The sequence below is a fragment of the Manacus vitellinus genome, unplaced genomic scaffold (genome assembly GCF_001715985.3).
Source record: "Manacus vitellinus isolate BGI_N305 unplaced genomic scaffold, ASM171598v3 scaffold_58_pilon, whole genome shotgun sequence".
Classification (NCBI taxonomy): domain Eukaryota; kingdom Metazoa; phylum Chordata; class Aves; order Passeriformes; family Pipridae; genus Manacus; species Manacus vitellinus.
The window spans coordinates 125381-148603 of record NW_021940671.1 but is presented as its reverse complement, the minus strand read 5'-3'; the positions used below and the strand labels follow the sequence as shown (position 1 = coordinate 148603).

At 37.5% G+C, this 23223-nt stretch overlaps 1 protein-coding gene across 3 annotated transcripts in view; it reads right to left on the bottom strand.

Annotated features, from left to right (window-relative positions):
* Nucleotides 1–23223, bottom strand: part of CABIN1 (calcineurin binding protein 1) — a 107585-nt gene extending 84362 nt beyond the window's left edge. For 2 of the 3 annotated variants that reach the window (XM_029963277.1, XM_029963278.1), the window contains exons 1-21: nucleotides 23125–23223; nucleotides 22626–22718; nucleotides 22225–22338; nucleotides 21920–22054; nucleotides 21481–21661; nucleotides 20426–20555; nucleotides 19290–19439; nucleotides 18049–18332; nucleotides 16859–17027; nucleotides 16287–16423; nucleotides 15684–15901; nucleotides 13989–14067; nucleotides 13572–13759; nucleotides 12145–12294; nucleotides 10622–10816; nucleotides 9281–9517; nucleotides 8087–8240; nucleotides 7738–7853; nucleotides 3299–3460; nucleotides 1656–1862; nucleotides 1119–1264 (exon numbers count right to left, since the gene is read on the bottom strand). In XM_029963277.1, coding sequence (XP_029819137.1) covers nucleotides 1119–1264; nucleotides 1656–1862; nucleotides 3299–3460; nucleotides 7738–7853; nucleotides 8087–8240; nucleotides 9281–9517; nucleotides 10622–10816; nucleotides 12145–12294; nucleotides 13572–13759; nucleotides 13989–14067; nucleotides 15684–15901; nucleotides 16287–16423; nucleotides 16859–17027; nucleotides 18049–18332; nucleotides 19290–19439; nucleotides 20426–20555; nucleotides 21481–21661; nucleotides 21920–22054; nucleotides 22225–22338; nucleotides 22626–22718; nucleotides 23125–23127 — 3248 coding nt within the window. In that variant the 5' untranslated portion in view covers nucleotides 23128–23223. Of the gene's footprint in view, nucleotides 1–1118; nucleotides 1265–1655; nucleotides 1863–3298; nucleotides 3461–7737; nucleotides 7854–8086; nucleotides 8241–9280; nucleotides 9518–10621; nucleotides 10817–12144; nucleotides 12295–13571; nucleotides 13760–13988; nucleotides 14068–15683; nucleotides 15902–16286; nucleotides 16424–16858; nucleotides 17028–18039; nucleotides 18333–19289; nucleotides 19440–20425; nucleotides 20556–21480; nucleotides 21662–21919; nucleotides 22055–22224; nucleotides 22339–22625; nucleotides 22719–23124 lie in introns of all 3 variants that reach the window. The other variant, XM_029963276.1, reaches the window with a different exon arrangement.

Here is a 23223-nt window from a genome sequence, read left to right as displayed (position 1 = left end):
TGGAAGGGGAGTTGTAGTACAGACATTCAAAAAACTAACATCTCATTTGACTGGGGTAAAAATACTATGGTACCACATATAGTACCTTCTGAGCACCAAACTGTCACACATTAAAGTAAAAATGCATTCCACTCATTTATTTATGAATTTAGGTTTTAAAATACCAAAACTACAGAAAAATGGAGAGAACGTGGTATTGGTAATTTCTTTATCAGGTTTCAAACAGAAGTTTTAGCCATTTCCTAGTCACAAGTCCCAGACTAGAAGATGCAATAACATTAAACTACAGTTATTTCCTCCATAGACTTCATATCTAAAATTGTTCTGTGCCTTCCCCTTCCCTTTTGTCTCTGTTGTGTGACTGGATTTAGAAGCAATTTTCTTGTCTCAAATCTATCAAATCAGGGGGTTTGTCACTGACCCTGATCTATCAACTTCAAGGAGATTTAAAATGACAACACCTAATGTGCAAACTCTATATTTAATCAGTAAATTTAAAGATTATTTAATTTAATTTTAGAAGATTTGTTACTCAAAACAGGTTTTATTTTTAAGATGAGAGAGTTTAATCTTGGTAGTATTTCAGTGAGTTGTAAATTATCCAGAAACAAGGTGGTTTTGTTTAAATATCACTTAAATACTTTACTCGACTTGTATTCTCTTAGTAGTTCTCTAGCAGCAAAATCAACTTTCAGAAAGAGGTCAGCCTAGACAGTTAATCCAGCAAAGAATGTTATTTGTGCCACAGCTACACTATTAAACTGTGACATTTCTCATTCCTTGCCATGTATAAACATGCCAAAGCAAAGAACAAAAGGTGCAAACAGTTCATTCTTCACAGTTATTATTTATTTTAATTTAGCTCACCCCCCCTTTTTTTTTGCTTTTAATTTCCAAACAATCAAATATTTAACACTAGGTTTTGGGGTTTGTTTTGTTTGTTGGGATGTTTTAGAGATATCCTTAATTATATAATCTACCTGTGATAATGGATTGCAGGTGGGAGTTTTGCTTGTTTGTTTGGGGTTTTTTTCACTCCTGAAAGCAGTTGTCTGCTTTTCAGTACTGAAAGAAGTGAGAAGGATGAATGATGTGCAGGAGGATTCAACAATACTGACCTGTTTGGACAAATACAAATGTCGTGCATGTAAAATTTGATGGCCTTAGACTGTTCTTTATTCTTGAAATGATAGTCTGCCAGAAGATAATACAACTCAGTCACCACTGGTGGAGAATAGTCTGCACCCTCTGGGAGAGATGGTGCCTGAAAATAAAAAAAAAAACAACAAAGGTTCATTTTAAATAAAAGCTTCATATTAAATGAGCTGCACACTTGCTTCTTCCTTAAAGTAGCCTTTTCATCACAGAATATGAAGGTATTGAATAGGAAGACAGTGAAAGCATTTCACAGATATACAGAGCACTTACAAACACTAATGAACACCTCATACTGACTCCATATCAAACAACACTACATCTTGCCATTCAAAGACTAAAAGCTTTGGTGGTGTCATTCTTATTTTATTTAAATATAATTACCTGAGGAAATCCAACATCATGGAATAAATCATTCCACTAATAATCTCAAAGTCAACATAAAAACAGCAACAATACTTTTTACTCCTTTTAATTTTTTTAAAAACAATTCAATATACCTTGCTGCATGTTCCTTCAATATAAGCAGATACAGTCTCTAGGCTTAGCATAGGCTTGTCTGTTCGAGGAACAATTGTAGCAGTTTTCTTCAAAAGGTTGGCCAAATCAGCAGACACGGTACTGGTTTTGTAACTGTCAAATTCTGGAAGAGTTTTAGGCTTAAAATATTCAAACATGAACAAAGCATCTTCCCATGTCAGATCAACCTGAAGAGGAGGGTGGATGAGAGGGCAAAAAAATTACTTCAAATTCCAAAATTCAAGTCTACTAATGAATTTCTGTGGCCTTTCTAGTTTGTAAGAACACACATTTCACTCTAGAAGGAACCAAATTAAACCTCCCAAGAACAGAGCTAAAGGTCACAAATCAGCACACTGCTCACTGATTTAACAGGCTAAGGTATTGGGCTGTAACTTAGTATATGCCACTGAAAAATAAAGTTATTCTACTTGCTTAGAAGAGCTGCTCAGAAAAGTTGTTTATAAGCAAGAATCAATTCTAAACATCCAGAGTGACACTGAGATCATGGGTAGTATACAGGGAATTCTACACCTTCAGAGTCAAATAAGAAGAATAAAAATTCTGAGACTCAAAATCTTCAAACTCTCTACAGAAAGTTACTTCCAGAATTTATTCCTCATTTTCTCTTCACCTTTCTGTCTTGAAAGCAGTAAAAAAATCCCACCCAAAATTTACAGTTCTCTTCCCTAGACTAACTTTTTCTCCTTTTATTGTTCACCTAACCCCTCACAGTAAATTTTGCTCTGTATTGAAAACAGGGAAATTGCAGAGAATAATCTCCTTATCCTTTCCTTTTTCTTAGTTATACCCTTTCTGTCATAATCTTTGCTTTCTATCATGTAAGTTTAAGATACACAATTCCCAAGTATTTAACAAGCAATAATGTAACAGCATTTGTGTATTTATAAAGGTCTTTTCAACAGAGTCAGACAATTGTTTTGCCTGCATGAAAACGCTTTTGACTGATAATTCTAAGATCACTCCCATTTGAAAATGCAAAAATCATCTGAGGTTCTGAACAAAAGTAGTGATGTTTCAAGGTAGGATATTGTATTGCTGACCTGTTTTTTCTCTGCCTTCCTTATTACTACAGTTCTCTTCCCAAGGCACTCTGTAGTTGCTCTTCTCCCAGATTCAACTGAATTTCACATTTCTCATGAACAGCTACCAGATATTTACCATCAGTGATGTCAAAGTAAGTGTCAAATTTTAAAGTGACATTTTTCACTTTCATAAACTGCAAGGGTGGCTGCTAAAGTTTTCTTCTCTCAAGCTGACCTTTCCTCTCTAATTTTCCTCAACCTCGAACTTCTTCTCAGCTGGAAACAGGAAAGTGATAGCTTAAAAAAAAATCAATTTCTCAATATTTCCAAGATGGCAGACTACTGTCAATAGGACTACACAAGCACTTAATTTAAAATATCTGACTTGTTATATTTACAATTTTTAAAAATATGGAAGCCTTTAGTTTATTTTCTACAATGTGTAAAATACATACATTTTACAAGGAAATAAAAGTAATCGTTCTCCAAAATATATTAAGGTGCATTAAAACCAAGCAAGTGTGTATCTTTCATCACTTCAGGATATTCTTCTGACTTTAAATAACACATAACTTTACCTGTTGTACTGAATGTTCTTCCAGGTACCTTGCTTTGCTTTTTTTACTTGGGAACCCATATAAACAATAAAAACACTGCTCCAGGGCTGTTTCCAGCTCTTCTTTGTATGGATGAGTATCTTCAGAAGTGGATGCTGCAAGTTCTTTTTGTAGTACCTGAACCTACAAGCCAAAGACCAACGAGAAGGTCACGTGCAAGTTGAAGATCACAGGAAGTGACCCAGCTGTCTGAAGGCAGATGATGAAAACAACATTAAGGAACCACATGTACTTTTCCCCAATGACAGCCAAGTATTACACCCATATTTCTGTAAACTAGTTCTCAAACAAGTCATTTCAATGGCACTGCAGCTGTGCTAAAGTGCCTTTATTTTTGTTCCTATGTTATTTCACGAAGTCATATCTTTAATCAATGAGATCAGACATCAGCTTCATGTTTCAGACTTAAGATCATTCAAAGTTTCCCCCTACACACCAAGTTGCTTCTGTGAACATAAACACTGCAGTTCCTCAACACTGTGAATAAAGGAAAGGCAGAGAAGAATTTCTGCCCTAATTCACAAACACCAATTTTCTCTGCATGGAAAAAGTGGGATGGAAAGGACTTTGCAGAAAAAGAAGGGAAAGTTAATGAAAATCTGGCTAAAAGGACTATAGAACTGCACAGCATGAATAGTATTACACAGATGGCTGCCCACCAAGGAAAGCAGCTGGATTGATCCTAAATGACTGAACACTGTAGCAAGTTGCTATCTTTACCTTCGACATTGCAAGAAAAAGTACCCATCAGTAGCATATTTTGGAAGATGCTGATACTCTTAAGACATTCATTAAAACCCCTGCAACTGAATGCCAAAAAACAAAAGGTAATTCTTCGAAAACCTTCACTAAGCTTCTTTAAAAAGCAAATCAAAAAGGTTCAAAGTCAATAAAAACAGCTCACCAAGAATAATCTGCGTAGTGGGATTTTGGATCTTTATTTCAAAACGAAAACAAAACCCACACTTAACCACTGAGGTTTAAGATTCAATCCCAATGTATTCCACTATGAAATTTCAATTAAAAAAGAAGCATGTAAGTAGAAATTACAATATTAACATCTCACACATCTACCAGAGTGTGTTTCCCAGAACCAGAGTGTACCAGTTATGCCTAAAGAAAACTCATTTGAGGTGGTAGAAGAAAAATGCTTGTCATCTGGGAGAATAAAAGGTACAGAAAACCATGAAGTACTCCATTATGATTTGCCTCTAAAGTTTTGGGAAGCTGTATACCACCAGCTGTAGAGTCCTATTAACTGATAAGTAATTTCCTTTAATATTTTTCCTTTGATAAAAAGCATCAACTTTCATTTATTTCTTTTACCAAGATCTGACTTGTCCAAACCAGCCACATTCATTCCTCAACACACTGGTCATTTTAGGAGCTTCCCCAGTTGAAATTTTGCAGCCATAGATTGAAAATGCAAAACATTCAGTTATCTGCAATTCATAAAAAAATTCATCCTGTTACTTTCACAGTACTTAATCTGTTTATTTATCACCATTTATAATTTTTCAGCATCTAGGATTGCAAACTCAATTAATTATGCATGGTACATGCTACAAGGAGTTTCTCATTGTGATGGGCTTTCCTGACAATACAAACACTGCACACCATCACAAGGCAAAAGCCTGATATTCTACATGTAAGAAGTTGTTTTTGTAAGTGTTGGGATTAGTATAAAATATTGATCATCTTCTGATTAAAAGATCTGTGTTAAGGTCAAGGTACCGTGTTCTAAGAGCCAAACCCCTGAAAAATAAGGGTAAAAAAGAAATTCTTAGGAAGTATTTCAAAGACATTTTGAGTCACAGCCACCAACTCTGAGTCACAACAGACACCCTTATTGCCACCACTTTCCCGGTATGGATTTGTGAACAACATTTGAAATTTAAGTGCAGCTAAATAAGCTGATGGAAAATGTGAGATCAGAGGATACTGTAACAAAGGCATGATATCCCTCCTGCTACAAACAAAACCACATCTAACAGCAGTAACAGAATTCTCACTTGAACAGTGTTCAAAACAATCTCCTGTGTTCTTATTCAGCTTTTAAGTTCTTGGCAGAAACACGGAATTATTCTCAACAATTCAGACTATTGTTAAAGGACTTAACTACATATTAACATCTTCTGTTGCACATCATTCTCATCCACAAGCGATAGAATGTCCTCGAGCAGACAGTTCACCTACAGGTGATCATTTAATACTAGTCTGTAAAACACACTTAACATTCTTCAAGCTGCCTTTCTCAAGTAATTCATCCCATTTTATCTTTGTCTTTCTTTACCCTTCCAACACCGTCTTGTCTCTGAAAACTTGTGTTTAATATTACTATATTATATTATAGTTTAAGAAGTGGGCAATTCTGTGAGTGAAAATTGAACATTTTGTTTGAAGTACCCAATGACATTTGCAAAGATCTGCCTGTAAATACATTCCCAGCTCTCAGTTACCTGTACTTCACTCAGGTTCACAGAACACACTCTGACTCCCCTGGCTGTGGACACAGGCACACTATACAGACACAATTTATATCCATCACTCAGGAGCACGGCATCCAAGGGCAAGCTCAAGAGTGGAAAAGGTTTATCTATTTTCATGAAGCACAGTGCCTGAGCTAATAAAGCCCTCTGAAGCCCTGCTGGGGCAGCTCAGGTGTATCAGCATTATGTTCCTAATGCCAGGGAGCTGCAGAGATCAGGACACAGAGATCATCTAATAGTTCTACCTGAATCAGCCTCAATTCAAACCCTGTTCATTCACTCCAGCCCTACCAGGGCGAGCCAACTCCTGCAGAATCCCTCAGGCTCTCCCAGCCATCCTTCCCAGCTGCCTAAATTACTGTCCTAGACACACCACTGCTCAAATGCAGAGGTAGATGGGTTCTGGCACTGAGCTGTGCTTAAAAAGCTCCAGGGAGTGCTGAGAAGGGAAATTAAAAGATTCCTGAGTAGCTCTATGCAGAACTAATCACGATTTTCTCTTGGCTGAAGGTAATAAACCTCAATGAAGTCAAGCTGAATCTGTTAACTGCCACTGAAATGTCCCCATAGAGCACAGCCCAAGGAATGCCACGGCACCCCATTACCTGGGCTTTGCCAGCAGCCAGGCTATCTCAGACTGCCAGAGCTCCCCTCAGGGAAACACTGACTGTGCTTGGGTTTCTAAGCTAAGGATAAAGTGAGAGAACAGCAATGCACATAGAAATATTCTCCTTCAGCCATGGGAAATTTCTTTTCTGTTGTAATCATGAGACCTCAAGGAATAATCTTAAAAAGGTGAACGATGAATGGGTAGGTCCCTTTATCTCATAATGGGATACAGTATTACTGCCCAGACACCCATTTCTGGAGAATATTAACTCTGACACACCCAGCTGAACAACAGAGCAAAGAACAGCCTTCAGACAAAAGGAAGTGAAGGGCTGAAGTAATTCTTCATTCTCATAATTTTTGTTCAACAGATGAACTCTATGTATATTTTAAGTTACATTTAGTCAACAATGTAAAAACAACAGAATTACTATTTTTTTCACTCTGTGGTATAAAATCAAGGTGGGTATTATCAAACAAGACAAATTTATCAACTGCAGAACAACTAAATGCATCACAGCTTCAGGACCCAATGCGGGTAACACGAGAGGATGTGTGAGCCATCAGCACCATTCCAGTCACGTTCCTGCAGTCAGACAATGGGCTGCAGATCTTTACTCTTGTGATTTGGAAGAAACAGATAACCAAGTTTAACTACAAAACTCAAAATTGAATTTTCCTGGCTGACAGCTAAATATGCACTTTTTACATGATAAACAGTATTTAAGTACACTGAAAATGTGCAAACTGTATGTAACACTTGACAAATTCAGTTCTGTGAAGTGAGCAACTTATTTGGAATCACTGAGACAAGATGAATATGGAATCCTACTGTGTTATTTTAGCAGCAATTTAAAAGACATAATACTACAGTTTTTGTCAGCTTGTGAATCTTGTACAGCACTATCAGACTGCTTGGTCATTCCTACTTCCCTTTCAAATCCCATGAACAAAATAAAATACTAGTGCAAGAAGTACAACAGAGGAGAAAAATCAGAAGAAAATGATTATTATTCTCAGTGAGGTAAGTCCAGAGAACAATGGGAAGTATGACAGAAGGAGATCAACGAGAAAGGGTCTGGAATAACAAGCCTTTGCTAGTCAGATTAAAATGACAAACTCTCATGCATTTGTCTGGGAGAAGAAGGAAAGTGGATTCAAAAGTGTATTTTTAACATGAAGACAAGGCAAAAAACAATCTAATATAACTTTTAAGTTATTTCCTGCTTTGAGAGTTGGGCTGGCCAGATGACTTTCAGAAATCCCCTCCAATCTCAATTATTCTATGGTGACAACACTTACATAGAACTTTAGCAGAGCACCATCTGAATTGCAACACCAGGATCTTCTTCCCAAATACTCATGAGCTGTGTTCAGCAGCATAAGCGAAGAAGGCAACATAGGGGTATCAGGACTCCCTGCAAGAAAGAAGTTGGTAAAGGTTAAAGTAGGACAGAACTGAGTTAAATGCAAGTCAATGCTTCAACTGGCAAAAAGAAATTTTCTCTGGGGTAAGAAAGTGATGCTTGCAGAGCCCCCTACACCCTTTAGCCAACAAGGTAAGATGAAAATCAAGTGTTTATTATTTATATTCCAAAGTTATATGGTAAGGAGCTCAACTCCAATATGTAGCAGTGGATGAAAAACCCACCTTCTTCTCCCTGGTTCTGCTGCTGCTGGCAGCAAAGGGATCGAAAAGCATCTTCCTCATGCTGGATGATCCTGTGCAGGATAATCCATGGAAGCACCGAGGAGACATATGGCTCTTTTGGTTCCTCCTGGACTGCCATGCTGCAGTCTATGATCTAACAAAGAAACATACATTATACAATCAAAATGATGCAAAACAAAGGTCAGGTGTAAATCCTTTCCAAAGCTGGCAATGCATTTTATCCTAAGGAAATAATCTGAAGTTGAGTCTCAGCTTCTCATAGTGTGGCTACAAAAATGATACAAATAAGATCAGCTGGTAAGGGAAGGATAGAAGATTTATTTCCCCTACCCTGACGTTCCTCTTGCATCCTCATTTTCCATGTAGGTCTTTCTCTGTTAATATCACATACAAACAATGCACAGTAAGCATGAATTCTTAGTGCTAGTAGGCCTCATTGTAGAAGAAACTTACCTACAACCCAACATGGAAGAGGAACTTAAACAAATTCCAGAATTCTCTACCAGGTTTTGCAACAACTGTTTAAGACCAACTGGCATCTTTAATAGATAATATATAAATTATGTACCCAAATACTCTGTTCTCCAGAATTCCATTACATTCCATATCACATAGAACTTTACACAATGAGAGTATGATTTTGTGAGTAGTGAAGATCTTTGGCTTTTACTGAAGTACATAAAAATTTGAGAATTGTAAGCACATTGAATTTTGACATTTACTAGACCAGCTTCTTAATAGAACTGAGAGCTTGCCATTACTTACCTAGACTGAAAAAACGTTTATTCAGTAGTTTTCAAGTTTGAAAATACCTTCTGTAAACAGCAATATTGGTGCCATAACTTACAAGCTACACCCAGGCAGCTCAATTGTACTATCACCATTTCAAAGAGCCTAACAAAACAGTGTTATTCCTTGGGTTATTTTACCACCATTCTATGATTATTTTAGGCAGCTTGGTGACTGAAGGTACCTGCTGGCACTGGTGCACTCAGTGCATCTCCAACATATTGAAATGAAGCCTGTGGTAATGCTCACATAATATGGAAATACTCAATAAAAATGTAACCAAAACCATCACTGCCAGTTGGTGGGAATTCAGACAGCAGCTGTACCATGTCTGGAGGTCTGTAGCACACAATCCCTCTTCCCTAGTGCCAGTGAACAGGTTACCTGAATCAGGTTGTTTGTTAATCGAACGAGGCTTGGTGTTACAGAAGAGTCTTTCAAGATGCTGTTAACTGATGATAATGAAGTATCTATTCCTGTGAGCAGCTGTGTTACCGTAGCAACCCACTCCTCTTTAGCAGAGGCTGCTGTCATATTAATCATCTGCTGAATTGCTTCATTCAAGGCAACATCTGAGCATTCAAAGCACTGCTTGTAATCTTTCAGTTTGAGCAGGGAGTCCTAGGGAATGTAAATACGAAAAAAATCTATTATAACAATGAAGAGTTTATTTTAAACATGAATGCACAGCAGGGAAAAGCAAAACTCTATATACAGTTAATACAGTTACTTTAATGAAATATAACAGAACACCTTTAAACATAACATTAAAAAGGACAACAGGACAAAAAGACAAAAGGTCCTGAATGGATCCAGGATGACAAATACACAAGTAGGATCTAAATTTTAAAAAAATCATCACAAAATCTTTCTGCTTTAATAAGAGATGCAAGGAAAGGAAATAGTCAAGAAAGGGATGGCTGTAGGTCTATAATTATAATGATCTGCAGCTGCATAAAGTTCCTACAGAAATAGGGTTTGGATCTTTATGATCTTGTGCTACCATTTTATTACTTCATAAATAACAAACCAGCAACTATGAGGCTAGTGTTATAACAACATTGTCCTGCTTCTTTCTACTCTCCAAAGGCAGGGTCATGAGATGGCATGGAGGCTGCAGGATTTAGTTCAGTACAGTTAACAGAGCATCAGTCTTCTGTGCAAACTCTTTTTTCCACCAGATAACCTGATATGATCGAATTGTTCCCATAGCTGAGCTCATTTATAATACACTGATTTTCATAGTGTCAAATGGACTAACTCTACAGCAATTATACTGGATGCATCTATCAACAGTTTCTCATTCATGCAGCAGAGACATTACATCATAAAAATCACTCATATGCTAGACAACTAAGTTTCAGAATGGCTGTAAGTCAACAGCAGCAAAAGCAGGAAGTATTCACAGCAGGTGCAGACAGAACAAACCCATCCATAAAATATCTCAGCAAACGATTCAAGTTTATTTGAACTCACAGTTTTTCTGTTCATTTCATGTAGGCCTCAGCATCTTATATCTTTAGTCACATTCTCAGTCAGCACAAGCTGGCACATTGCTAATGTTGTTGATAAAGCTGTGGTGTTCAGAGCATTTACAGATTTGGTTCCATGTTTTGCTTTCTAAATAAGACTCGTTAACCATCAACACCCAACTCTAGCAATCCTTTCATCCTGTTTTTAGGAAAATCCCATACTAAAACAGATTTTTAAAGAAACAAACCAGACCTGCAGGAGAAGCAGCTGTGCTGGTCTCTCTGGTATGGATGTTACGAACTCCAGATGCTTTGCTCTGCCATAACCATTAAAGCACAATGTTGGACGAAGCAGATGCACCACTGCATTGTAATCTCCTGCCTCATACAGTCGCTGGATCTCTTCCAAAGACTGGCATCTCTCCAGAGATTTTAGGTTCTTTTCAATCTGAAAACATCACAGATAATATAATCCAACTTTCCACATATTTGACTACTGACACTTCTCCCAGCAGTTTAGCTATAGAGCTATCTCCAGGAAAGAAAACACCTACCATGTAATACTTCACCCATTCAACAGATTTTTAATGAGTATACACATGAGTATAGTAAGGCACATGGAAAATGTAAGGCACTATATAATGAGTATACTAAGGCACATGGAAAATGAGAAGGTGATTTGTGACAACCAACATGGCTTCACTAAGGGTAAATCAATCCTAACAGATCTGGGGGCCTTGTATGATGGGGTTAAAGCACTGGTGGATGAAGGAAGACTGACTGATGTCATCAACCTGGACCTGTGCAAAGCATTTGACACTGTCCCAGGCAACATCCTTGTCTCTAAACTGGAGAGACCTGGATTTGATGGATAGATGACTTGGTGGCTATGGAATTGGCTGGATATTCACAACTCCAAGAACTGTGGTCAATGGATCAATGTCCAAATGGAAAGCAGTGATGAGTGGTGTTCCTCAGGGGTCAGGACTGGGATCAGAACTGTTTGAAGTCTTTGCTGGCGACATGGACAGTGGGACTGAAGGCACTCTAAGCCAACACCATCAAACTGTGCCATGTGGTGGACATGCTGGAGGGAAAGGATGCCATCCAGAGAGACCTGGACAGGCTCGAGAACCTGTGCAAACCTCATGAAGTTCAACGAGGTCAAGTGCAAGGTCGGGGCAATTCCAAGCACAAATACAGGCTGGGTGGAAAACGGACCAAGACCAGCCCTGGGGAGAAAGACTTGGGGGTGTTGGTGGATGAGAAGCTCAACATGACCCAGCAATGTGCTATAAAGATTTTAAACTTTATTGCTTCAAAGTCCAAAATCAAACATTTCTACGCTGCAAGAACACATCCATCAGGGGGACTTCATCACAGGAGATTCTGCTTCAAAGTGCACCCAGCTTGTTACATGGAAAACAAACTCCTGAAGTAGAAAGCTCAGTTAAGCAAAGGTGATATTAATGTTTAAGAACAGAAAACAAAACACTGATTCAACAGTCTACTGCAGTCTATGCAGCTGCTTTAGTATTTTTGTTTTGCATAAATGCAATCTAAAGTTATACAGGACCAAAAGATCCAAAAGCTGTAACTCCTGAAAAGGAGAGGATGGTCTTGACATCATCTTCAAATCTGTGAACCTCTCCTTTGACTCTGAGATATAGTAATCCTCCATCATGAAAGAGCTAATTCATAAATGACATTTGAAACTGGGAGAGATGGAGTGGGAGGGATGGAATGGGGAACGTACACCTGCAAATTAATTCTTACCTCTTCTAAAGAAACAACAGAATCAACATGCAGGTTAGGTAACCGTATGACGATGCTACACTCATTGCCAGCTTTAGCTTGTGCTGCAGTGGAGTTCTGTAGCATTTCAGTGCAGATATCATAGTTTTCAAGTGCCTGTTCCATGTCTCCCTAAAGAAACAGTACAGAAGAAAGCAATCAGCCACAAACTCCTATCTGACTACTGAAAGTTCAGGTTTCCAAAGCATGTAGAAAAGTTTTAAATTCAATGCAGGCACTGCCAGTGTAATTAGCGCATGTCCTCCCAAATAAAAAACAAACTCACTGACAAATCTCAAATGAAAGCAAAAATACTTAAAAATGCAACATATCTTAGCAATTTAGTTTAAAAACAGGTAAAACAAAACAGAAAAACAGAATTCAGCTTGCATAAATTTGCAAGATTTGTCTGGATGGCTAAAATCCCTTTCCTTTAAAAACACAGAAGACTAAAATAGCAGAAATAACTCTTCCATTTGTGCAAATAAAAACACTGAATCAAGAAACATCCTTATATTCTGCAGAGCCACTGCATTCTACTCGCACTGTGCAACTGAAGTAGTTGCTGAAGTTGAGAGGTGAGGAGAGGAATGCAAGCTGCACAGGCAAAGTACAGCTCTGCATATCACAAGAAAAAATGCCAGTAGGTGTGCAGGAACTCTCATTTTTCCTCGAGTAAATTTACTGGAGAGGAATCCTTAGGCAAAAAAAAAAAAAAGAAGAAAAGAAATGGAAGGAACAAGTTAGTTCACAGCTATGCAACTGACTCACATAACTAGCTGACAATTGATTTAAACATAATTAATGCATAAAAAAAGCCCTCTTTGATGTCCTGAGGAAGCAACACTTAAAGGGAAAAAAAGACTGGGATCAAATAACATTTCAAATTATTCCCTCAGTGATGTGTTTAAAACCCTCTGCTTCAAAATCCGCATATTAAATTCAACATCTTCAAAAGAAGAATTGTGCTACCTTGAAAAAGCAGAGGGGAGAGTAATAAAACACAGAGTCTGCTTCAGTTAAAAATCTGTGTTTTGGACTGCCTGGGACTTTGATGGTATCCACAAGCCCAGGTCCCCAAAAATCTATGTTCTGCAGCTACACAATACGATTCCAAATAACTTTGGCACAAATAGTTTTTTTTTTAAGGTGAACATAAGCTAATTTAAACAAAGACTTATATATTAAACATATCTGAATATTTGCTTAGCATGCCAGATCTCCTACTTTTCCACCTCAACCCTTAGGGACAGTTAATTATACATAAGAGCAAAATAAAATCACTGTGTTTTGAGCTGATTTTATCCATGTGCTTGAAAAGAGCTGAGATTCACAAATCAGCTGCTTCTGAAGAGCATTGATTTTAATTTGAGAGAAGTTTTATTTGTTAAATCAAAAGTAAACCAAACCTGCAGTGCTAGAAAGCGAGCTTTCAGCCAATACACCCGAGTCACAAACTCCATCCAGCCTTCTTCAAACAAATCTCTTTGTGAAGAAGCAAATGACAACTGCAACAGGTCTCCCAAAAAATGAGTGCCTGGGAAGTCAGGACCAAACTTTCCATTCACAGAGGCGGCTGGACAATTCCGTGGAGAAACTGCAAATCAGTTAATTACATTTTACCATCAAGTTACTAACATCCCATGGAAAGAGTCTGGTATCTCAAAGGTACTTAAAGGTAAACAAATTGATAGATCAATAAAATACAGATCTGGAAGATATTCATTAAATAAAAATAGCTCCAAAATCCAATGAATTCCTGGAAACATTTCTTCATATACCTTGAGTGTTTTTAGAGTCTAAAGAAAGAAACATCCAGTGCTCACCTGTAGAGCTCTTCCCTTTTGTCAGTAGCCACTGATCCAATTGCAGTTCCATGCAAGAAAGGCTCATCAACATCATATCCTTCAGAAAAAATAGGGAGATATCAGAATAAAACAAAACAAAACAAACCCCAAATCACTAAATCTGCAATTTACTTCAAAGAAAACCTTCATCTTGTCCTCTTGGGATTTCTATTCCCAAGCTGTAACTACTTCTTCCTCTGTCTAAAAGCTGTACAAAAAGCATTTGCAAATCAACAGATATGAAAAAAAACCCAGTACTTAGAAAAAGCATTTAAAAAGATAAAAAATCTCAGCTCATGAAAGAAGGTCAGATCAACATAGCCTAATGTTAAAAGAATTCATCCATATTTTTGTATCTGGCTGAAATAAAACTATATTAAATTGCTAAATCATGTCAAAAGTGTATTTCCACAATATAGCAAAACTAGTGATATTTGAAAAATAAGAAGTCTGTGTTCTACATTTTTTTCAGTATTTATCTGCATGAGACTGAGTATTTACTCCAGTTTTATCAGCTTATTAATGCTTGCAGGATAAAGTTCAGGAGTATATTAAATTCACATCATGACAGACCTCTACCAAGTAATAGCAAAGAATATACTGTTTTCTGCTTAAATTCATAGGAATAAGGGTTACAGTTCCAGCTGTAAAAACCAGGTGATTGTGAAAAGGTTCAAAAGTCCATATACATTACCAGTCATAATGAGAATCAAGGGAATACATTCATAAATATACTTCCATTTGTTTGAAAAAAGGGCATGTATAAGTGAAAAATACACAGAAATAAAAAAGACAAAGGATGTATAAAAAATTAACACCTGCTACATAGAGACACTTTTGTCTGGTTTGTAAATGAAGTCAATGGAACACAGCAGTTTTCAGAATTCATATTTCATTTGCAAAAGAGTAGAAACATTTGATCTGAAAAAAGTAATTTCAAACTGAAGTCATGCCAAAAGGCAAATAACTTCCCAAATGAATACACACTGATAACGTGGGCAGGTTCAGTGGACAAGTATCAGAACTGGTTTTATAATTCAAGAAGTATCATCTTCTGCCACTAAACTGGTTTAACGTTAATTTAATGAATTTATCATTTTTCTATTTGCATTTGGGAAATCTACAAATAAAATGGTGCTGCTGGGAGGGTGGGTTTGTTTGGTTTGGTTGGGTTATTTTTACTGTAAATTGCAGGTTATCTTAAAACTACCCTGTATTTACTCTAAAGCATCAATGCTGACCCTTAATCAGCCAGTGAGAGTAGAGCAGCCTCTTTACTCACCTGATGACAAAACAAAACTTTGTGTCATATCAGAAGCAAAGGGAAGGGGAAAAAAAAAAGAAAGAGCAACAACAGAGTAAAGTGGTAAAACATATCTATGTCTGTAGCATTTACTACATCTCTGTGCATGTGTGTGTGTTTATACACTCACAAATACACGATATATAGGATACACTTGCATGTAGCATCACCCAGATCTGTCCAGGAGCTCAGGAACAGCTCCATGAGCTGCAGGCCACCAGTTTATGACAGATACAACAGCTGGGACAAGCAGCTCCCCAGACAGAGCTAAGCCAAACCTGTGTCTGATTGCTGGATTTCAGCTGGGTACTTCTGGCACACAGAGAACACCACAGCAGCAAATATGGGAATAAGGAAAAGTGTTGCTTTACCTTGATATGCTGGTTACTCGAGTCCCTCAGTAGTGGATTGGGGAGGCTGCTACTGTGCTTCCTCCAGCTGTTATAGATGCTAAGGACCACCTCACACAAGCCAGGAGGCCACTTCACCAGAAACTTTTGGCTGATGACTTTTAGATATCTCATCATCAGCTCCAAGATCCCACCGTTGTTCAGGTTATCCAGTAAGAATTCATGAACATCCTGTTTTTCTAGAAAGTAGATAAATACAAAGCCATACGTGTTTAAGGTTGAGGCAGATCATGAAACAAGTAATTTTCAGCAGTGTTTTATGCACTAATCTTGCAGCAGTTCTCCTGTGCTGCACATGTGCAGAATTCAGTTATTGTATTCCAATTTGTTTAAATGGGAAACTCCACACAACAGAGCTCTTGCACACAGTGATTAAGGAATCCCCCAGACTTAAAAAAATCACACCTGTTACCAACTGAGATATTTCTATACCATAAAATTATCTTTTAAAAATAGCATATACTTCTGTATCTTCTAGATATGATAGGAAAATACAAAAAATAAAGCATACAATATGGAAGAAACACCAGAGAAAGAGTGAGGGGTTCCAGTAGAAATCCTTACCAGATTCCATAAATGTTGTAGAATCAAATGACATTCTGTGTGGTCCAACATGCTGGAAATTCTCCTCTTTGATCTCTGATTGCACCTCATAGTTATTGAAAGGGTCCTCTTCCTCCTCAGGATCTAATTTCCTTAATCTGTGTGAAAGGGGACAAAAACCATAACATCAACAAAACCCTCGTTTGTTCTTTCCTTACTAAGTGAAACCTAAACATGGAAAGTTGTGCAAATTTTAACAGTGAAAGCACATTAACTGAAGCAAATTCAGAGATTTACATCAAGTTCCCAAATTTTGTCCAAATCAAGATTACTTTACCTTATCCATTTTGACATCTTCATTGTCCTCTAATTCACATTCACACTAACAAAATCTTTCTTATTTTTCAATTTTTATTCAGTAATTTTCACTAAGAGCAATTTTATTAAATATATCAGGAGGCAATGCATCACATCTGCTTCAAAAAATAACACAGGTCTGGTGGTTTTAAGGTTGGGGCATATCAATCAAACAAAATCCCAAACAGCTTCCTCTCTATTACATTCTCACAATGAAGGGTGTTGCTGTACAGTACCTGGAAGGAAGGAACTTCACCAACAGCTCTTGAAAGTCAACCTTCTCCTCTTTTTTACACTTGGTGTTCCGAACTCTAGCAGATCTCCTTTTGGCTGTTTCACCACTATCTTCTGTAATTCTCCTTCGCTTCACTCCTTTCTTAGATTTATCACCTGCAGATATGTCACCTAGAAATATAATTAAAAGAAAACCCTCAAATCTGACAGGTTAAATTAACAAATAAAATGAATTAATTTTAAAAAAATTAATTATACAGCAACACTTGAGATTCATTGGTTTCCTTCTGAATGTAGTCCCAAAAAAAAATTTTTAAAAAAAATCACTAATTATAAACTGGCTATGGCATTTTGTATAAAAATGCTAGTATGAGGAAAGAAGCAGACATAATAAAAATGCTGCACTTCACTATTAATTAGAATTCGTTATTTTAGTCTTCAAGAAGTTTCTGAAATGGGAACCAGAGGAGCCTGCCTTTAACTCCAGAAACATCTGTAAATTCCCATGAATATCAACAAAATACTGGTAACCCCTTGATAGCTTTAGATATGTAAATACATATACATCTACAGTATAAAATATTCAAACATCTTACTACAGTTTTCAAATAAATATAACTGACAGCTCAGTTCTCTCAGGTTCTCAAAGTGACACATGAGCAGAAGAAAATCCAGTCACCTTTTTGAAAGACAGCTCATTCATTCTAAGGATCTCAAGGCCCTTCCCAACATTAAAAGCTTGATATGCATCACTGCTGGGATGGAATCACAATTCTGTTCTCCTTAAAGACTGAAAAACTGAAGTGAGAGTCAACAGCACAAAACCAGAGGAGGTCAGAAACTCCTGCACTGGAGGAACAATCAAGAAAAACAAATCAACTTGACTCTCAATTCCATTACATAGGAAAGTTAGTCCACTGTCCTGAACACTGGCCCTATGTCTCAGTCAGGAACCAATGGTTTTCAGACAGCTTAGGTGGCTTTTATTTTCTAATGTGAAGGGTTAACAGATCTTAACTCTCTAGAGCTCAACTTCCCTTTTTTCTATCAGATGTTATACACTTTCTGAACAGGTTCTGAATCCACAACATGCAGTTTAAAGACAGCATGTCCCAAAGCATTCTGGAGTGCTTTTAATACCCAGATAAGTAGGAAAGAGATCTTGAATCTCAGACTGAAGTACCTTGCTCACCTACAGTAGCTCCCGGTTCCAACAAACTCTGACTGTGACTTGGAAAGTTGGATGTTGTTGGAGTGTAAGGTAACACAGGATCTGGCATTGTCATCACTGGGTTAGTGCTGACAGGAGTTGGCTGAATAACACTGACAGGAGTAGAGGTGGGAGAAAGGATCAGATGCTGGACTGGGTCTCTGTATTCTGAGAGATCAATTCTCTTTCCCAGACTGGGCCGAGGAGGATCACATGTTGTGAGGTGCTGATACATGGCAAGTAAAGCTTCTCCCAAACACTTCCACCTGCACATGGAACACAACAGCACCATGGCATCAATTCTTGTCACATTATTTTCTAAATTATATTTACAGCATTTTCTCCAGTAACTTAGAGATAGCAAGAGCAGCTTCTCAGTGGGAGAGCAATACACATTTGAGTGTCAAAAATCTGCCCCATGACTAGAAAAGCTGGAGAATATCTTTCTATGTTTCCTGTCATATGGAATGTGACAGGCCTGGAACAGAGGTCCTTAGGAGCTTTCCTTCAGCACTCAGCAAGCAAAAGTTTTCAGAGGAAAATGGAATACGGGTTGCAGTAAGAAAGAAATGGGAGTCACTAATGTGCCCAATCTCAAAGAATGTCTATGCAATAGTTGCTGAGGAAATTACTCTACACTAAACCCTAAAATCAGTAAAAAATGTAGTGTCAAATAAACAATTTTCAGGTTCTGCATTCAGTCAACAATAATAAAAGAACTCACCCTCATCCACAACTAGGAGCAACTTACCTGCAATAGGACTTACATGCAAAGTCCATTAATATTCCAGAAAAATATGTGCAATAAAAAAAACAAATCAAACCCAAATCCTTCATAATAAAGACATACACAACAACTTACTAGTATCCTTCTATCTTGCTGCAAATAAATACTTGCAATTTTTTTTGTTTCCACTATCCCAACAGCAAAAAGAATTTTTTAAAAGCTAAACTTACTTTGAAATTCATATACAAACTGGACATATATGAATAATCCAATAATACAGTTTTAAATCAAAAATTGAAAACTGATAGCTATGGGGTTTGTGCTAAAACAGTAAGCACACCAAACAAACCTATAAACTAATAACAAAACTCTGGGGGGTTGGTTTGTTTTTACGAGGCAAAAAAAAAGTGTTCTGAAGAAATCTGAAGCTCACCACAGCTGTGACCACACGGGGCTTCAGAGGAACCTTTTAAAAAGAGAAAATACAAAGACATACGTGAAAAAGGGAATTGGCTGGACCAGTCTGAGGTCTGGCTCCCTGTCACGCACCAGCAAAGCTTGTCTCTTCTTACGCAGCTCCAGCGCTTCGTTTATGATTCTTCCTGTTTCAGCTGCACTCACATTTACATTATGGATAGACATGTCACTAAGAAATAAAGAGAAATGGAGACAAGTTAAAGCTTTTGTTTGTTGGTTGGGTTTTTTTTTATTGGTTTGTTGTTTTTTTTTTCTTAAAGGCTGGGGGGCATTAATTTCAAATCTCCATACAGTGTAACAAAAATAGTTTTAAAAGAAGGATTCGAATAACATTATTTTATGAACTTTATGGCATGCATATAGAAGTGTTCACCACCAGAAATCTTTGTTTTGAGTGAGCAGCTAACTTAGACAGGTCCTGTAAATTTTATGGGCCTTCATTTTCTTTTTCCACTTTCCTCTTACCCACTCATACTACAAAATCCACACAGAAAGAAACAGTCTACTTTGCAGAGCTACACAACACCAAACTTTTAGCAAAGGTTTTACATTACATACTGCAATAAAAAAGAAATAATAAAGCACTAAAATCTTCACCATAATGTTGCTAAATATCTTCAGAGTTGCACTGGTCTGAAATCTTAATAAAGTAAGAATTTCAGCATCTTGGGTTCTAATGAAACATACAGAGCCATCTGACTGTACTCATTTGTCAATAAAAATCAGTAAGACTCCCAAAGTAGTCCCAAATTTGAAACTGCTTGAAAAAGCAGTAATGTGGGGGGGGGGAGGAGTTTAAGGTGGGAGTTGTTTTGTTTTGGTTGTTATTGTTTGGTTTTAATTAGGAAAACTAAAGTGAATGCTGCAGGGATCAGCTACTAATAAGTAAAACAAAGGCAGATGATTATGAGAGATCTGGGTGTGAAAATAAGTGAGCAGCAACAAATGGATCCTTTGCCTCTTTCAACCTCCCTCCAAAAGTTATTATTGAAGAACATTCTGTCAGCAGCACCAACATACAACATCATTATTCAGAAGGCAGGTTAGCAAGGTATCACTATCACTTAAAGCATAATATCTCAGTAGCTTTTTAGAATAACCCCAAACCCAAAATTTACACTCCAAAGGCAGCATGTACTGTAAGACAACATTCACCATTTGAGGAACATCCTTAAGGAATCTTTCCGGAGGCAAGGCTGCTCCTCAAAGATCTTCTCCTTCAGAACCAGTCCTTTGCTATATAGGCAGTCTTTTTCCAGAGCTTTGCAGATAAAGTACAAACATGCTGACAGAGAAATAGGAATTGAATGGTCAATGGCTGCTTTGGTTCATTCAAAGCTCCCAGTTCTGGGCCTCACATACACCACTGAATTCCACCCAACTGTGACATTTGCATTAATCAGTCCCATAGCTTTGTAATGTGTCAAATAATTACCTGCATATAGTTCAAATAGCCTATTATGTCTTTCCAGGTATTATATCCAGAAAAAGAATATAATTAATTTTGTTTAAACAATGCTTGCAGTACATCTTTCACTTACTTTCAAGATTTCATTCCGACACAGAAGAAATCAGAATCATAAACCAGAATCACAATTATTTACCATTTTTATGTTATCAAATGTCTTAACTGCAGATTCCATTGGTGAAACAAGCAGTGTATCCCACCAGGGCTTTGCTCACGTGTAATGACGTGAAGAGAATTAGAACCATTCCAGTGGGACAAACCTAAGGGATCAGATTCAACAATTCTGCCATCTTGCAACTTCTCTCCCAAACTTCTTTTGAATCAGTTCATGCACTGGATATTACTCAAATGTAAAATCTTAAGGTCAGTTATATCCACTGCTGTAACTACAATAAATCATACTAGGCTATGTAGTTTTATAGCCAAAACTATGTAGCTGGAAATCAGTAGAAAGACAAACCTAACATACATTGAAAGGGAAAAGAACAGTCTACAGGGAAACTTCCTGCAGAGGCTCTGATCTAAGAGCCCCAGTCATTTACTTTTAGGGTAACCAGAACTGATATAAACCATCATACTTCATCATGAAATTAAAAAATCTCTATCAGGAAACAGAAGTCTCTATCATACCCTAACGTACTGCTTATGTCAGATACCACCCATACAATTGCATCATTACAACTTTTTTATTGGTATGTAAAATTACACATATAGTGAGATTTTTTTCACACATCATACTCACTTGTGTAGTCACTGAGTGTATACAGGATTGTGATAAGGTTATCTAAGCAAGGCCAGTGATCAGGATTACACCTGAGACCTTCTTCGAAAGCGTGACGAGCCAAAGGAAGGCGGATTAGTTTTATTGCCACACGACCAATTTTATACCAGAGGTTGACATCAGTAGAGTCCAGCATTACAGCCTAGAAAGCATAACAAACAACATCACATTCCAGACATACAGATCCACTTGTCTGCAGGGACTGGCACTGCTTTAGTTTTCAGCAGGATCACAACTGCTTTGGGGATTGAAAGGTGGACCAGTTATATCCCATATAGTGTCAGAAAGTACACACAATTCAACTACACATTCACATGATGTATGCCAAGGTGTATGTCTATATTTTAGAAAGTTTTAACAAATATTAAGGCTCCACTGTTTTATTTCAGCTGCACTGTACCTCCAGATAAAACTCCATGGCTGTCTCTAAGTCATCTCGTTGTGCTGCCAGTTGTGCTAGGTTTTTATAGGTGGAATATTTCAACATCAAACCTGGGTGTTTCAGCCCTTCTTTCTCATCACCAGAAAGCACTGCCTAGAAATGATAAAGTAAATGCAATGTGGGCATTAGGAATCAGACAAGTAAAAAGGACAGTAAACAATTTGCCAATTGACAACACTGACATTTCCAGTTAGCCAATTAGAAATGAAGACAAGATACAGTAAAAGCAGTTTCTAGAGTTTCATTCTCTGAAGGTCACTGACCTCCCTCAGAAGACGAATCTCAAGGAGCTCATGATAAGCTTTAGCAGACTCTTCAAACCGGTCATGTTTCTGAAGGTCCAAAGCCTTGTGGTACAAAGCAAAAGCTTCTGCTTCCTGGGATTAAAAAAATTAGAACCTATTTGGTAAGGTAACTTTATTAAATACAGTTATTACAGTATACTTACATTTACTATGTATATCAGTGGTTTCACACTTCTATTACTTCACTGACCTAAAATAACTCATTTGAGTGAAGTTTTAGTTTGCTAAAGGAGGGCCCAAGAGATAAGATAGTAACACAGCTTTCCTAAAAACAAGACATTATGCTAAACAATCTCTAACGAGAGGATGAAACTCCCATCAAGACAAAACTTCACTAACAAAATATTGGGTCTACTCACCTGAGCTTCCTTTGTCTGTGTCTTATGACTTTTGAAGGTCCCTTCATAGTCATCCTCAACCGTGGAGCTCGCGTTGAGCGCCGCGATTCGAATCTGCAACGGCAGTTGGGAGGTAACGAGGAACGTGACACCTACATGTGCCCCAGTTCCCTTTGCAAACTGGATTCTTCCCCCCTCTTTTTTTTTACTTAAATGTTACAGGGACAATACTGTGAGATCTCTACATAAAGTTACAAGAGCTGTAATGATCAAATAATATCAAAACAATTTCCCACATGAAATCGGCTGAAAAGACAAAATTTCAAGTGTTTTACAAGCAACAGCTTCTCTAGAACAGACATGTGCATTACAGTGTTGGGGTTTTTTCAAATTCTTAAATTTACCAATAACTACTATCACTTCAAAATCAGTGGTCTCATTATGGCAATTTATTCTTGGTCCCAGGAAAAGAGAAAATTCTCCATTTTATTTTTACCAAAACATCTCAATAAGCCCTTACCATGTTCAGAGCTTTTCACACTGTCTTTCTCCAGGATTAAGAGGAGGGGCCTAACAAAAACAGGTCTGGAAAGCAAACAGGATCCGAATATTTACTCTG